We start from the raw sequence: 13,097 nt of genomic DNA, 5'->3' as shown, positions 1-13,097 counted from the left end.
ATTATTGTGTGTGTCTATAATGTGTGTATTGTGGGTGTGCATACCAGAGTACATCTGTGTAGGTCAGATGACAGCTTTGTGGAGGTACTTTTCTCTTTCCACCCTTTTATGGGCCCAAGGATCAAACATAGGTTGCTAGGCTTACCTTTTAATTTAATTAACTAATTACTTTAATAAGGAAGATACATTACACGTTCATGATCATATTGGTCAGGGACAGCATGCCTGTCCTTAAGTCCACTGGCACTTGGGATAAAATTTCTGTTTTAGAACGTGAAAGAAGTTAGTAAAAGTAAATATCTCTGTTGGGATGAGAAGTAGGATGTGCCAGTGTGTGCTCCTCTCCCAGCGAGTGTCCTAGCAACACAGGGTTCTCCGCTGATGGGCTTCATGTGCATGTGTGTTTCAGGTGCTGTTCTCTGTGTCCCTTCCTGGGTTCCTAATCCCCAGTCACAGTTCCCCCACCTGTGCTCCTGATACCCAGTCATGCATCGGAGATCAAGAGGGATCAACGTCGGGCTCCTTATGCTCCTTTCCCAAGTGTTCCATGTTGGGATCAACAATATCCCACCTGTTACCCTGGCAACGTTGGCTCTCAATGTCTGGCTCTTCCTGAATCCTCTGAAGCCCCTGTACCATTCCTGCCTCAGCGTGGAAAAGTGTTACCAGCAAAAAGACTGGCAGCGTTTGCTGCTTTCCCCCTTGCACCATGTCGATGACTGGCACCTGTATTTCAACATGGCGTCCATGCTCTGGAAAGGGATAAAGCTGGAAAGAAGACTGGGGAGCAGGTGGTTTGCCTACGTCATCACCACCTTCTCCCTCCTCACCGGGGTGGTATATTTGCTCCTGCAGTTTGCTCTTGCTGAATTCACGAATCAGCCCGACTTCAGAAAGAGCTGTGCTGTCGGTTTCTCAGGTAAGGTGGGCACTTTCTCGGGAAATACTTGTGAGGGCCACGAGGGAGGTTGCCCGTTTCCTTTCCTAGTTGATAAGGGGACAGGGTCCTGAGTTGTTAACAGCTGCCGGGGCCCGCATCTTGAAGAGCAAACTCACTGGCGTAGAAGAAGGCATCATGTAGGCTGTCGCATGTTATGCTGCATCTTCATTCTCAGGCACTTAGAACGAGGGCCTGCTAGAAGATAGTTTTATAGTACTGGGAGTGTGCACCCAGCTCCCTCGTGGTAATGCCATGGAGGGACTCATGGGTGTCTTTACAACAGAGTGTTCTCGAAAACTGAGTACACCCGTGAAGCAAGCTCAGGGTACACTGGTTATCAACTTGTCTTGAGTCCAATGAGGCATAATACACTTGTATGCAACCGGTAGCACTAAGCAAGTGGAATTCTTACATATAGGCAGTCAAGGAGCTACAGAAGCCTGGGGTTCACTGCGAGCTGGTCCTCAAGGCTCAGAAGGCTTCCCAGGGCAGATGAGGTCTCGACTGTAGATATCCTACTTGCAGATGAAACCTCTGAACGTCAGCCTTCCTTTATCCCAGTACACCCAAGGGTCAGAGGAATTCTTGAAGGACAAGCCTAGAAGACAACCTGTGCCACCTTTATTTTAGCAGGTTGTACTTGTTATCTCCCATGGTTTTTCCATAAGACTCATAAGCATAGAAGGGGAAGAGCTGAATTGGTCCAAGGTTACTGAGGGAATGATGTTGCTTGTGTCTCCCAAGAAGCCATTAAAATAAATATCGTGATGGAGAGATGGTTCAGCAGTTAAGAACATATCCTGCTCTTCCAGAGGACCCAAGTTTGATTTCCAGTACCCTTGTTAGGCGGTTCACAGTCATCTATAACTCCAGCTCCACTAGAAGACATATACTTGGCTTTCATTGTTTTTCCATAGAGGCTACAGGAATGCATGTTACTGGTATTTGTTCATGTTCATACCCATATAGCACAAAATGAGCTGCTGTAAAGCGACAGTTCCCTGGCATTTGATACCATTGCTGGTGGCCCATTCTCACCTTCTGTGTCCTATACTTGGGAGCTGTTTGAACTTCCCTGTCGGGATCCATTGAAGCATCTGACTGCCATGCTCACTGACTGTTTCAGAGTAGCAAGTTGGATGTAATCATAAGTAATGGTTTTCATATTTGATTTTCTTTGTGCTCAATGATTCTCTCCATGTTTGAATTGTTGATAGTGGTGCGTTCTCTGTTCTCTTCTAGGAGTTCTGTTTGCCTTGAAAGTTCTTAGCAACCATTACTGCCCTGGCGGCTTTGTCAACATTTTGGGCTTTCCTGTCCCCAACAGATTCGCTTGTTGGGCAGAGCTGCTGGCCATTCACTTCTGCTCCCCAGGGTAAGTCTTTACCGTCAGAGAATAAACACGAGGAGCTTGATGATCATTGTGGAGAAGGAGTCCAAAAAATAGAGGGAACAAGTTATTGTTTATGTGGTGTTGGCCTGTAACCCCAGCATTTAGGAATCTGAGGTCAACTTGGGTTATAGAGAAACTCTCCGTCTCAAACACTAAGACAAAAACAAAACAAGTTACTTTTTGACAAGGAGGTTTATTTTTTAACAGTGAAAACAGATTTGAGTTCCACAGTTTTGATATTAGACATTTCCAGGCTTGAATCCTGTCAGCTACTGTACTGTGTAATTTAGGAGTTTCAGTTTCTTCCCTTGTACCTAGGAATAAGAGATCATAGTCTACAGACTTAAGGATCAATATTAACCAGTCAGTAGTGAATTGTTATAACAATATTCTAGAGAACCATATAGATACTGCAGAAAGATTAAAAAAAATACCATGTGCTCTGGTCTAATGCTTTGGGGCCATGTTAAGCTGGAAATTGTCTTGGAAGAACTTTTTAAATAGAAAATTTTTACACAGTAAACGGATGAAATCTGCTGGGTGTAGTGGTGCAGGCTATAATCTCAGCATTTAGGAGATTGAGGCAGGAGGATTGCAAGTTAGAAGCCAACCTCAGCTACATGTTTCAAAAACAAGACAACAACAAAATGATCAAACTCTGATCCATTTGGAGTAGAGAGGCAACTGTAGGCTGAAGCATTTATCTAATTATTCTTTATCAATAAAAACTCGGGAGTCACATATTGGAGTAAGAACCTGAATGATCAGAGAAGTGGTGGAAAAGCAACCAGTGACCTCCTCTCTCTCTCTCCTTCCTCAGTCCCCAAAGCTGAGAATCTTTCCAAGCCACACCCTACTGCTTCCTTTGTGTCTCTATATGTCCTCAGTCCTCCAAAACCTCTATGGCTAATTTTAATGAGCTAGTAGCTAGCTCCGCCCTCTGAACCAAAGTAAACTTTATTTTCAGTCTCGAGAGTGTCAGAGGGTGATCAAAATATCCCCCAACAGGAAGCCCCACTCTGTTTATTTTGTCTTTACTCCTTTGTTATCGTGACTTCCTCAGAGGCCCCTCTGCAGAACCTCCAGGCTCCAAGAACTACCATTTGACCTCTAATCCAGGTAAGTTTTCCTGGACCAATGAAGACATAGAGATGTAGGGGTTGATAAAGAGCTCCCAATAGATACTAGACTCATTCTGATTTCACCTCCCGACTCCTACCTCTTCACTCTGAACTTTCCAACTTTGGTTCCTTCTCTGCTGTTTGGACAAAGGAGGATGAATTGTGTTTTATGTCCCATCTCTTCCACCAGCTTCAGTTCATACAGTCTGTATTAGACAACTGGAAATGTGGCTTGTTTATTTTTCCTGTAGGGACCTGGGCACTGTTTACACAGAATGAGATTTCTAAATTAAGAAAGAAAGAAAGAAGGAGGTTTTATTCATCCATCCATCCATCCATCCATCCATCCATCCATTTATTTATTTATTTGTGTTCAGCTAGGAGCTTTTATTTTGGTTTTGGTTTGTATGACTTGTTGGGTGCTATGTCTCGTTTCAGAACACGCTCCCTATGTTGCTATGTTGTATGGTGACCTAGTAACTTGGATCCTTCTTTAATGCTAATTCTCCATCATGGCAGCCATTGGCAGCTGGCGTATAAATGGCACAGATGTGGTACTGAACACCACCCACTTACAGTTGTGTTGTTGCTGTTCGTGACAGTTCAAGGAAGACAGCCCAACAAAAACCTTCCGAGTTTTCTTTGAAAAGGGTCCAGTAATGTCCGTCTCTTATCTGAACAGCCCCCTCTCTACCTGTCACTCATAGTTCCTCCACTCCTTTGAGAAGACTTGGTTTTCTGTGTACCCAGTAGGCTCTTGTCTGTGCCTGGCAGCACTCAACATTCATATGAAAATCACCCCCTCTGCTGCTTAAACTTCTATCCTCCAATGAGTCCACTGAAAACACTGCTTTTTAATATTCTCATGCAGTGATTTCTGAATCACTCATCATGCTTCCTTTTTTTTTAAGGTCTCCACTTTACATGGAAAGGGGATGGTTGCATAATACCTTTATTCTGTGTGTAGGGACATGATAGTCTGAGCCCAGGAATTAAGTGAAATTTCCCGTCACTAATGATTGAAAGCGTAAATCTTTTGATTTTTCAAGATTTGACTGCCTCCAATGATAACCTTATAATATCAAAGCATCTACTTAGGCATGTGTCCAGATACAGATTAAGCTGACCACTGGTCTAGGGAACCGAAAAGCAAGTGCTTCTTGAATAAAAGAAATAGCTTTAAAAAAAAAAAAAACAAAAAAAAAAACAAAAGCCTGAGGTGGGGGCGCACAAATGGGAGGGGAAAAAGTAAGGCCAGGGCTCTCAATGCCCTCCATTGTGAACCTTCTGGTGGTTGTCAGGTAGAATTCTCATTGAGGAAACACGGTGAGTCTTTAGAACAAAGCCTGCTTTTCTGGTTAGATCTATGTGGGCTGCCCTGGGTATGGGAGGGAGAAAACAATCTGTCACAGCAGACATTTGGTCCGTCTCTGGGTTTCGTAAAGCCATAAAGGAGGGTAATGGCCCCCACGTACTCTCAGTGATACGAAGGAAAGTGTCCAGAAAAGGCGACCAATAGGCCTTGTGCAGGGGGTGAACTTGACCCCAAGAGGGAAGTACTCACACTCATTTACACAGTCACTGCTCCTGACCGCTCAGCTTCACACTTGTCACACGTCATTTCCTTTCTCTTCCTGGGACCCTTGTAGGTGCCTGGGTTTGTTTGAAGAGCACTCCTCCCAAGGCATGTCAGCATGGGTGGGAAGGGTAGGTCCCCCGGAGGAGGTTCTTGCTCTTTCCCACCTCAGCCCCTCACCAGCGTCTTACTGATGTAAGTAAGGGGGATCTGATGACAAGGCATGTCTTCCAGCATAGATTATGGATCTCTGCAGAAAGCCAGACACGAAACTGAAGTTACGAGAAATAAATGGCACCCAGAGTGAGACAGCCACTGAGTGGCCACACTGATTGTCGAGGCCAAGTATGACAGGACCAGCAGTTCCATTCTAGCTATGTGCCCTCAGGCAAATCCGACAACCTCCCTTGGCCTCATTTTCTCCATCTGTGGCTAGAGGAAGGTGAATGTTTCATCAAGAGCAGATTTAATTTTGTGGGCATCAAGTTTATTCGATTCTGTTAATCCTCCTCGAAGGACGGGAGAGAGGGAGGGATCAGATACAAAAGAAAACAAAACCTAAATGAGGAAAGAAGTCACAATTTAGGAATTAATTTATATTGAAAAGCCAGTCGAAATCCACAAAAGTAGCAGAAGGTAATTCCCAGGCCCACGTGCAGCATTTCCCACACAGGTTTGTGCTGCAGAATTTGTGACTCTCTTCCTGGGAAAATAATCTGGGGCTTGCATTTCTGGAGTGAGGACGTCAGGGTGGTTCAAACTTAGGTCTTTATTAACTAGTTCAGAGAACAGTCTTTCATAACCCATCATGTAACACTGGGTTATTGTCAGGACTGGAAAAGCCTCTATCGGTCTGTTTGCATGTACAAACCATCAAATCCTGTGCTGTTGGAGTTGTGTGTGCATGTGTGTGTGTGTGTGTGTGTGTGTGTGTGTGTGTGTGTGTGTGTACTGACCGCCGTCAGACGTTGACTAACTTGAATGCCGTCACGTACCGCTGGTGGTGTAATGTGACATTTGGTCTCTTTACTGATCCCAATACTTTGTGCTGATTGTCAAGTCACTGAAAACGCTTAAACAATGCTTTCAGTGTACAGTTTTCCTTGTGAATTCTGTTACCGGGAGCTGTTTATTCCCGTTTGTAGCTTGTGATCTGCCTTGAAGACGGTTTTGCCTGGGCGTGACAACTGCCTAGTCCCTAGTGTATTTGTATGATTCCCAAAATTGATACCCCCAACTGGTACATTTATAACAGTTCGTACCGCATCGTCAAGTATATTTTGACATAGGGGAACTTCTATTTAATTTCTGTCGAGACAGTGGTTCTGGTTTGGTTTCTGCTGGTGTGATAAGGACCATGACCAAAAGCAACTCAAGGAGGAAAAGGTTTGTTTTGGTTAGTTTACAGTCCATCAGTGATGGAAGCCAGCTCAAGGCAGCAACACCAAGACAGGACCGATGTAGAGGCTATGAGGGAGTACCGCGCACCGGCTCGTTCCCAGTGACTTAGTCTGCTGTTTTATACACCAAGGACCCACTTGCCCAGGGATGGCACCATCTACAGTGAGCTGAGCCCTCCTACGTCAATCATCAATTTAAAAAAAATGCCCCATAGACATACCCAAAGGCCAGTCTGGTGGAGGCAGTTCCTCCGTTGAGGGTCCCTCTTCCCAGGTGACTCTAGTTCGTGTAGAGCTGACAGCCCAGCGGTCTGTGTTGAGTCGAATGCTTGTGACTTTGCATGCTTGGCAAGTGGACGAGTTTTGCAGGCGCTGCGTTCTAACTCCAAGACAATCACCCTACTGCCAGTACTTGCTAAGCTGGGTTATGTAACTGCCGGGTGACGGCCACACTGCGATGCCTCTTACCTGCCGTCCATAGTGAGCATACACAGTGGGTAGTAGGACCGTTTTTTTGGAAGCCATGTTTGCACTGTAATGACTGACTCAGCTCTATACAGAAATGACAATAGTCCACATACATACACTTGACTGAACCCAAACGAAGTGTATTCGTAGCTCAGCTCCACTTCACTTAAGTCCCCAAACTGTGACTGCTCTGTCCCCATCTGGTGTGGGAGGAAGTGTGGCAGAGGGGAGATTGAAATGGAAAGAGAAGGCAGTGTTAACTGATTGTGGTTAAGGTATCTCATATTAACAAATTTTAACCAAACTGTGTGACTGTGTGAGCACGTGGTCAGGACCCCTCCCCTAGCTCTGGCAGGTGCTGCATGGCCTGATACTTCAATGTCTCAGTTGTCAAAGGCTGTAACCCCTAGCAGTGTTATGAATTAAATCCTGAGGAAAGGAGGATTGGAGGACTGCTCCCCCCAACACATCTTGTGTGTATGCTTTTGGGTACATTTCCAGTGTTGACTTAAACCAAAACACTGTTTCCCTTCCCCATAGGGTCTTCCTGATTGGTAAAAGCTGCTAACTCAAATGAAAGAGAAGACAGGCGTTTTAGTCTGGTAGAAGTAGAATTTAGCTGTGATTTTATGAATGAGAAGCTTCATATGGAAGGAAGGTATATGTATATGAAAGGTGTGCTGGCTAGTCTTATGGCACCTTGACACAAACTAGAGTTTCTTGAAAGGAGGGAAACTCAATTGAGAAGATGCTCCAGAAGATCCAGCTGTGAGACATTTTCTTAATTAGTGATTGATTTGCTGGAAGAGGGCGAGGAGGGTGGCCCACTATGGATGGTGCTGTCCCTGGGCTGATGGTCCTGGTTTCTATAAGGAAGCAGGCTGAACGAAGCCATGAGGAGCAAGCCAGTAAGCAACACCCCTCCAAGGTCTCTGCATCAGCTCCTGCCTCCAGGTTCCAGCCCTGTTTGAGTTCCTGCCCTGACTTCCTTCAATGATAGACTGTGATGTGGAAATGTAAGCCTGATAAATGCTTTTCTCATCCACTTCCTTTTTGGTCATGGGGTTTAATTGCAGCAAAAGAAACCCTAATTAAGACAGAGGGGGACATGTAGGTATATGAAGGGGAAGATGTATGTATTCAGTATTAGGAAATAAGGCAGGATGAGGCATGCTTCCTTTCTCAAAGGAAATAGTAATACTTAAATAAAAAAAAAAAACGTAGAAGACTCTGGCACGTTCTTGGAGATAAAGCAGGCATTGTTCTCCAAAGTATGTTCTTTCAAACACTAGTTCCTCTGTAAGTTTCCCTAGCTTGTGTGGAATGAAATCCAGGGATGCGGAACCCGGGCAGGAGAATCTTTCTGAGGGAACTTGAAGTAGGAGGCAACAGGCATGGAATGTAAAATGAAGAACTGTCACCCTAAATGACTAACAGGTTCTTGTTCAGGCAGCAGTTTCTTGTCCTTCTAATTACTAACACGGACTGTATTAGTGTACCTGTGTCCCATTGCACAGACAGACCACAGCTCCTCCAAGTTTCTCACCCAATTGCGAATTGCATTTGCATATTAGGGAAAGAAGGAGGGACCAGGAGAGGAAGGTGAGTTGAGTTTGGACAGATCTGAAGTGCCAGTTGACACACAGGGACCTAGCTACATAGTGGATTGTTAGATCTTTGCCTCTAGGATGAAGAATGAGGTTGGGTGACAATTTAGAAAGCAGCTATATTTAGTGTCTCCTGTCCCATCTGTCTCTAAGAGGTGAAGGTGAATTCCCTTAACTTTGGATTGGTGGAGTTTTGACACATTGTTCAATAGAATACAGCTTAAGTATAATGCTGAGGTCACTGCTTTCTTTTTTTTTTTTTTAACCTTATGAGTGAAAATATTTTCCCCTGGATTCCATATAAGAGATGTAACTTCATTGTTAACCAATGTAAATGTAACCAACGGTGTCAATTCCAGGTTTGTGAGCCCTTAACTTTAGATGCGGCCTCAGGTTTTCATGCTGTGGCTATAGAGAGTGTGGAGTAGAGGCTGCTTACCCCTTGGTATTCCTTCTGGATACCCAACCCACAGGATCTGAGTCAAAGAAGACAGTAGTTCTGTGCCATGCTATGTTGGGGAGAGTTTTTCTGCAAGTGTGATATCAGCAGTGAGTTGGATGTCAAGAGGAAAATGGAAGAAGAGAGAGTGTGGAGGATGTGCCTTGAGACATTGGCTGAGAAAAAATCAGAGTGAAAATAAAGGAGAACCAATCCATATTGAGCTTGTGTGGAACTGTGAGTCACACTTCAAGGTTTCAGAGCAACAGATTCCACTGTGATTTGAACCCTTGAAGAGTTGTGGCTGGACATGGCTGTTCATGCCCTGTTCCCAGCACAATGGAGGCAGAAGATACAAAAGATGTTGAGTTGCCTTTTGGGCCAGCCTGGGTTTCATAATAAGACTGTGTGGGTAGGGAAAGAAGGACAGAGGAAGAGAGGGAGAGGTCTCAGAGAGGAAGGAGAAAAGGAGTTGGAGTCAGTGATGAATGTAGGTAGTCTGGCTAAACACTATTTCGAAGGACTTTGGATTCAGTTTTATGTATGGGTACTCAGTTGAGTCTATAATAATAATGTGATCGATATTTTGAGTTCTGTTTTATATCTACCACTAATTTCTTCAACTAGAGCTGAAAATAGAGGAGTAGTGTCAGAGCCTGTCTGTACCTATAATGGAAGAGCACATTCGATTGCCAGGACATTGGTGGCCATGAGAAGAACAGGCTGTGATTACAGATTTCTAGACTATTGTGTTTTATTAAGACAAGGACTGTTTGTCCACAGAGTTTCCTGATGACCGCCAACTCTCAAGATGTGTCTGTGTGTAAAATGTGTGATTCATACCTCACCTAAAGCAGAAATACTAATAGCAGTTGTTCAGCTGTAAGCAAAGTCGTTAATATACCTCTTTTGGAAAAATACTCAGGGCTATAGAACGCAGAGAAGAAAAAGAGATGTAAAGGTGCACACAGTCCCTAGATGCTAGTGTCACCTTTCCTTGTAAACTTCTTGAAAGATATTTCCAATAAGAGTGAAAAATGAACAAAAAACCACTGGACACTGAGTTGAGATATACCTGAGGGGGTTGTATAAGCAAACAAGCATGTGGTAAACATGCCAATCCAGCCATATTTGAACCAATCAAGCTTTGAAGAGACGGCTTTTAAACAAGAACAGCCTGCCGGTTGAAAGCTCCAGAATGCACCTTGTTCTCTCAGGTTTTGGTCAACGCTCCTGTAGCTCCCTAAGAGGACCAAGGCCTGCTGTCTGGGATTGGGGATTTTCAAGGATGGCTTACACTGTCTTTTCAAGGAGTCACTCATTTGTACCATCCTTTATGTTAGGTTTAGCACAGAGTGGCCTGTGTATGTGGGCATGCATTCATTTGTCATCCAGGATAAGCATGTTTCTGTACTAAGTATCATTTTCTGCTATAGTGTGGGATCGTATATTTATCTTTCATTGACTGAGGCTATTGTGTTTTTCTTTTCCCCTTTTCCTTTCTGTGTGTATGTGGAGGCCAGAGGTTTATAGCAGGTGTCTTCTCCTTTCTTTCTCTCTCTTTTTTTTTTTTTTTTAGACCTCTCTTACTGTCTGTAGCCACTAATTAGCGAGGCTCGGCTGGATCCTCCCGATGTAACTCCCCACCACCACAATTAAAGACGTGTGCAGCCCACCTGGCATTTTACATGGATCTCGGCCATCTAAACTCAGATTCTCATGCTTGCACAGCAAGCCTTTTGACCGCTGAGTCATCTCCCAGCCCTGCTGATGCGTTGTTCTAATGAGTTTAGACAGCAAATACATGTAGAAGGATGGCCAGCCTCTTTCATTTCATGGAAATGGTTTTCCCAGCCTCTTGGAGTTTAGTTCAAATCAGCGTTCCAGAACTGTTCTGAGAAGATTTGTGGAGTAGGTGAGATTTTTTTTTCTTCTGTATTCCTTGGATGTCTGTTTATGTATTTCTCTCATTTTGTCTTGTATGCTCCCATAAAGGAGTTGGCTAATTCATCCTGCCTTCCAGGAGGGCTTTCAGTTGGACAGAACTTAATGTGGGAACATTGTTTCACCCCCAACCAAGACTCCCTTGAGATGGATTTTATATAGTGAGACAAATGTTGAAGCATGATACTTTCCCTCCCACTACAGTTGGAACTCACTGAGAGAAAGGCAGTATATAAATGATCTCCCTCGCTGTGGAAACCCAAGCCTGTGAAAAGAGAGACAGTCCAGCCCAGGCAAGAACAGCTGGACTCTAATCTACCTATTCCTGCGGATCTGGTAGAAGTTTGGCATGTTCCATGCAGAGAAGACAGTTGAACCTGACTGCTGAGCTGTCTTTAGTTACTGTTTGCTGAAATTCAGTGTAACCTTTCCTCTTAAAATCACTTGTTTCTGGAGAGATGGCTAAGTCTGTAAGGTGCTTGTCCTACAAGCATGGGGACGTGGATTTGGATCCCTGACACCCAAGTAAAAAGCTGTGGGCAAAGGCACCTGCTTCTCAAGCCTAATGACCAGAGTTCAGTCCCTAGAGCCCACATAAAAAGTCAGATATGGTGGTGCCCATCTCTAATCCTGCAGTCCTACAGGAAGGTGGGAGGTGGACACAGGAGAATCCACCAGAAACTCAGCAGCCAGCCAGCCTGCCATACCTAGTGTGTCAGAAATAAGAGAAAACTTGCCTCAAAAACAAGGCAGAAAGGCAGAACCAACTCTGGAAAGTTGTCCTCTGGCTTCCATTTGTGTACCACGGCATGTGTGCACACATTTCATGCATACACATATCATGATAATAATTGAAAAAAAAATGTGTGTTCATTGGTGCCTGTCTGTAACTCCAGCTCTGGGGAGGCAGAGATAGGCGGGTCCCTGGAACCTGCTTGACAGCTCTTTTAGCTGAATTGTCAAGCTCTAGGAGCTCTAGGATCCACGAGGTACCCTGTCTCAAAACATAAGATGGAGCGTGACCGAGGAGGTCACCTGATGTTTACTCTGGCCTCTACATGAACTTACACACACCCACATGAGCACGTGCATATACCACACATGCACACACATTTGAAACAGAACATGGTGGCAGTAGGAGCTTATGGCAGTGGCTGCTCTCTCTCTCTCTCTCTCTCTCTCTCTCTCTCTCTCTCTCTCTCTCTCTCTCTCTCTCTCTCTCTCTCTCCCCTCTTTTTCATACCCCCCCACACTCATTGTTTGTTATGAACAAGCTGAAAATGAATGAATAATAAAATGAGAAGGTGCCCCTTTTTCCACATTCTAATTGAAAGATTAACATATTCACGGCTGAAAACTTAAACATAACATGTCTGATAATTGAGACAGTCACCCATCATTGTCCATCCAGAAATAAACCCTATCCTACAGCTGTAGCATACCCCTGACCCTGGTGCATAGTTATGTTTTCTGCATTTAATGTAATCACCAAATCCCAGAAGCCTCTGATTTAATGGCTAGTAAATGCTTCCCACTGTGGTTTTTCAAATTGTTTTCCCATTTACTAGTTTTACCGACTGGTATTACTATCTGATGCAGACTGCAAGTGACAGTGTTTGTCGGTCTCCTTTACAAGTCTTGGCTCTCAAGCCTGAATACTTGAGTAGAGTAGTTTCCCTGGATGTATCTCCTTGTCTGTGATTTCTCTTGTTCACGTCCCCTTCAGTGATCTCAAGAGGTTGTGATTGTTCATGTTAGTAGTAGGTGGTGAGAAAACCCAAGACACTCTTCTTTCTGTTTCACATCTTGTTTGTGTGGTTGTTTATTTATTTGTTTGTGTGGATGTGGGTCAGAGGACATCTCTTAAAAACCAGTTCTCTCCCTCCACTGTGTGAGTCCCAGGAATCAAACTCACATGGTCATACTTGGCAGCAGCAACCTTCACTGATTGACTGAACAGAAAACATGGAGTTTTTGTCGTTTATTCTTTATTTTATGTTATGGGTGTTTTGCCTGTATGTGTTTAAATGTACCATGCACGCAGAGCCTATGACGGCCAGAAAGGGAGTTGGAGCCTTTAGAACTAGTCATAGACAGTTGTGAGCCACTTTGTGGGTGCTGGAAGCTGAACTCAGGTCCTCTGGAAGAGCAGCCAGTGCTCTTAACACCTGAGCCATCTCCCCTCTGCTCCAGGAAATCTTTTATACTG

General features: G+C 44.3%; 1 protein-coding gene across 6 annotated transcripts in view; it reads left to right on the top strand.

The window, feature by feature from the left end:
* Positions 1 to 13,097, top strand: part of Rhbdd1 (rhomboid domain containing 1) — a 146,843-nt gene that overhangs the window by 42,333 nt on the left and 91,413 nt on the right. For all 6 annotated transcript variants that reach the window (XM_042260031.2, XM_042260033.2, XM_006990364.4 and 3 more), the window contains exons 2-3: positions 410 to 919; positions 2,183 to 2,315. In XM_042260031.2, coding sequence (XP_042115965.1) covers positions 487 to 919; positions 2,183 to 2,315 — 566 coding nt within the window. In that variant the 5' untranslated portion in view covers positions 410 to 486. The remainder of the gene's footprint in view (positions 1 to 409; positions 920 to 2,182; positions 2,316 to 13,097) is intronic.

Source organism: Peromyscus maniculatus, chromosome 13, assembly GCF_049852395.1.
Source record: "Peromyscus maniculatus bairdii isolate BWxNUB_F1_BW_parent chromosome 13, HU_Pman_BW_mat_3.1, whole genome shotgun sequence".
NCBI classification, from domain to species: Eukaryota; Metazoa; Chordata; class Mammalia; order Rodentia; family Cricetidae; genus Peromyscus; species Peromyscus maniculatus.
Note: the sequence above shows the minus strand (reverse complement) of the source record. Positions and strands in the feature narration are given on the sequence as shown.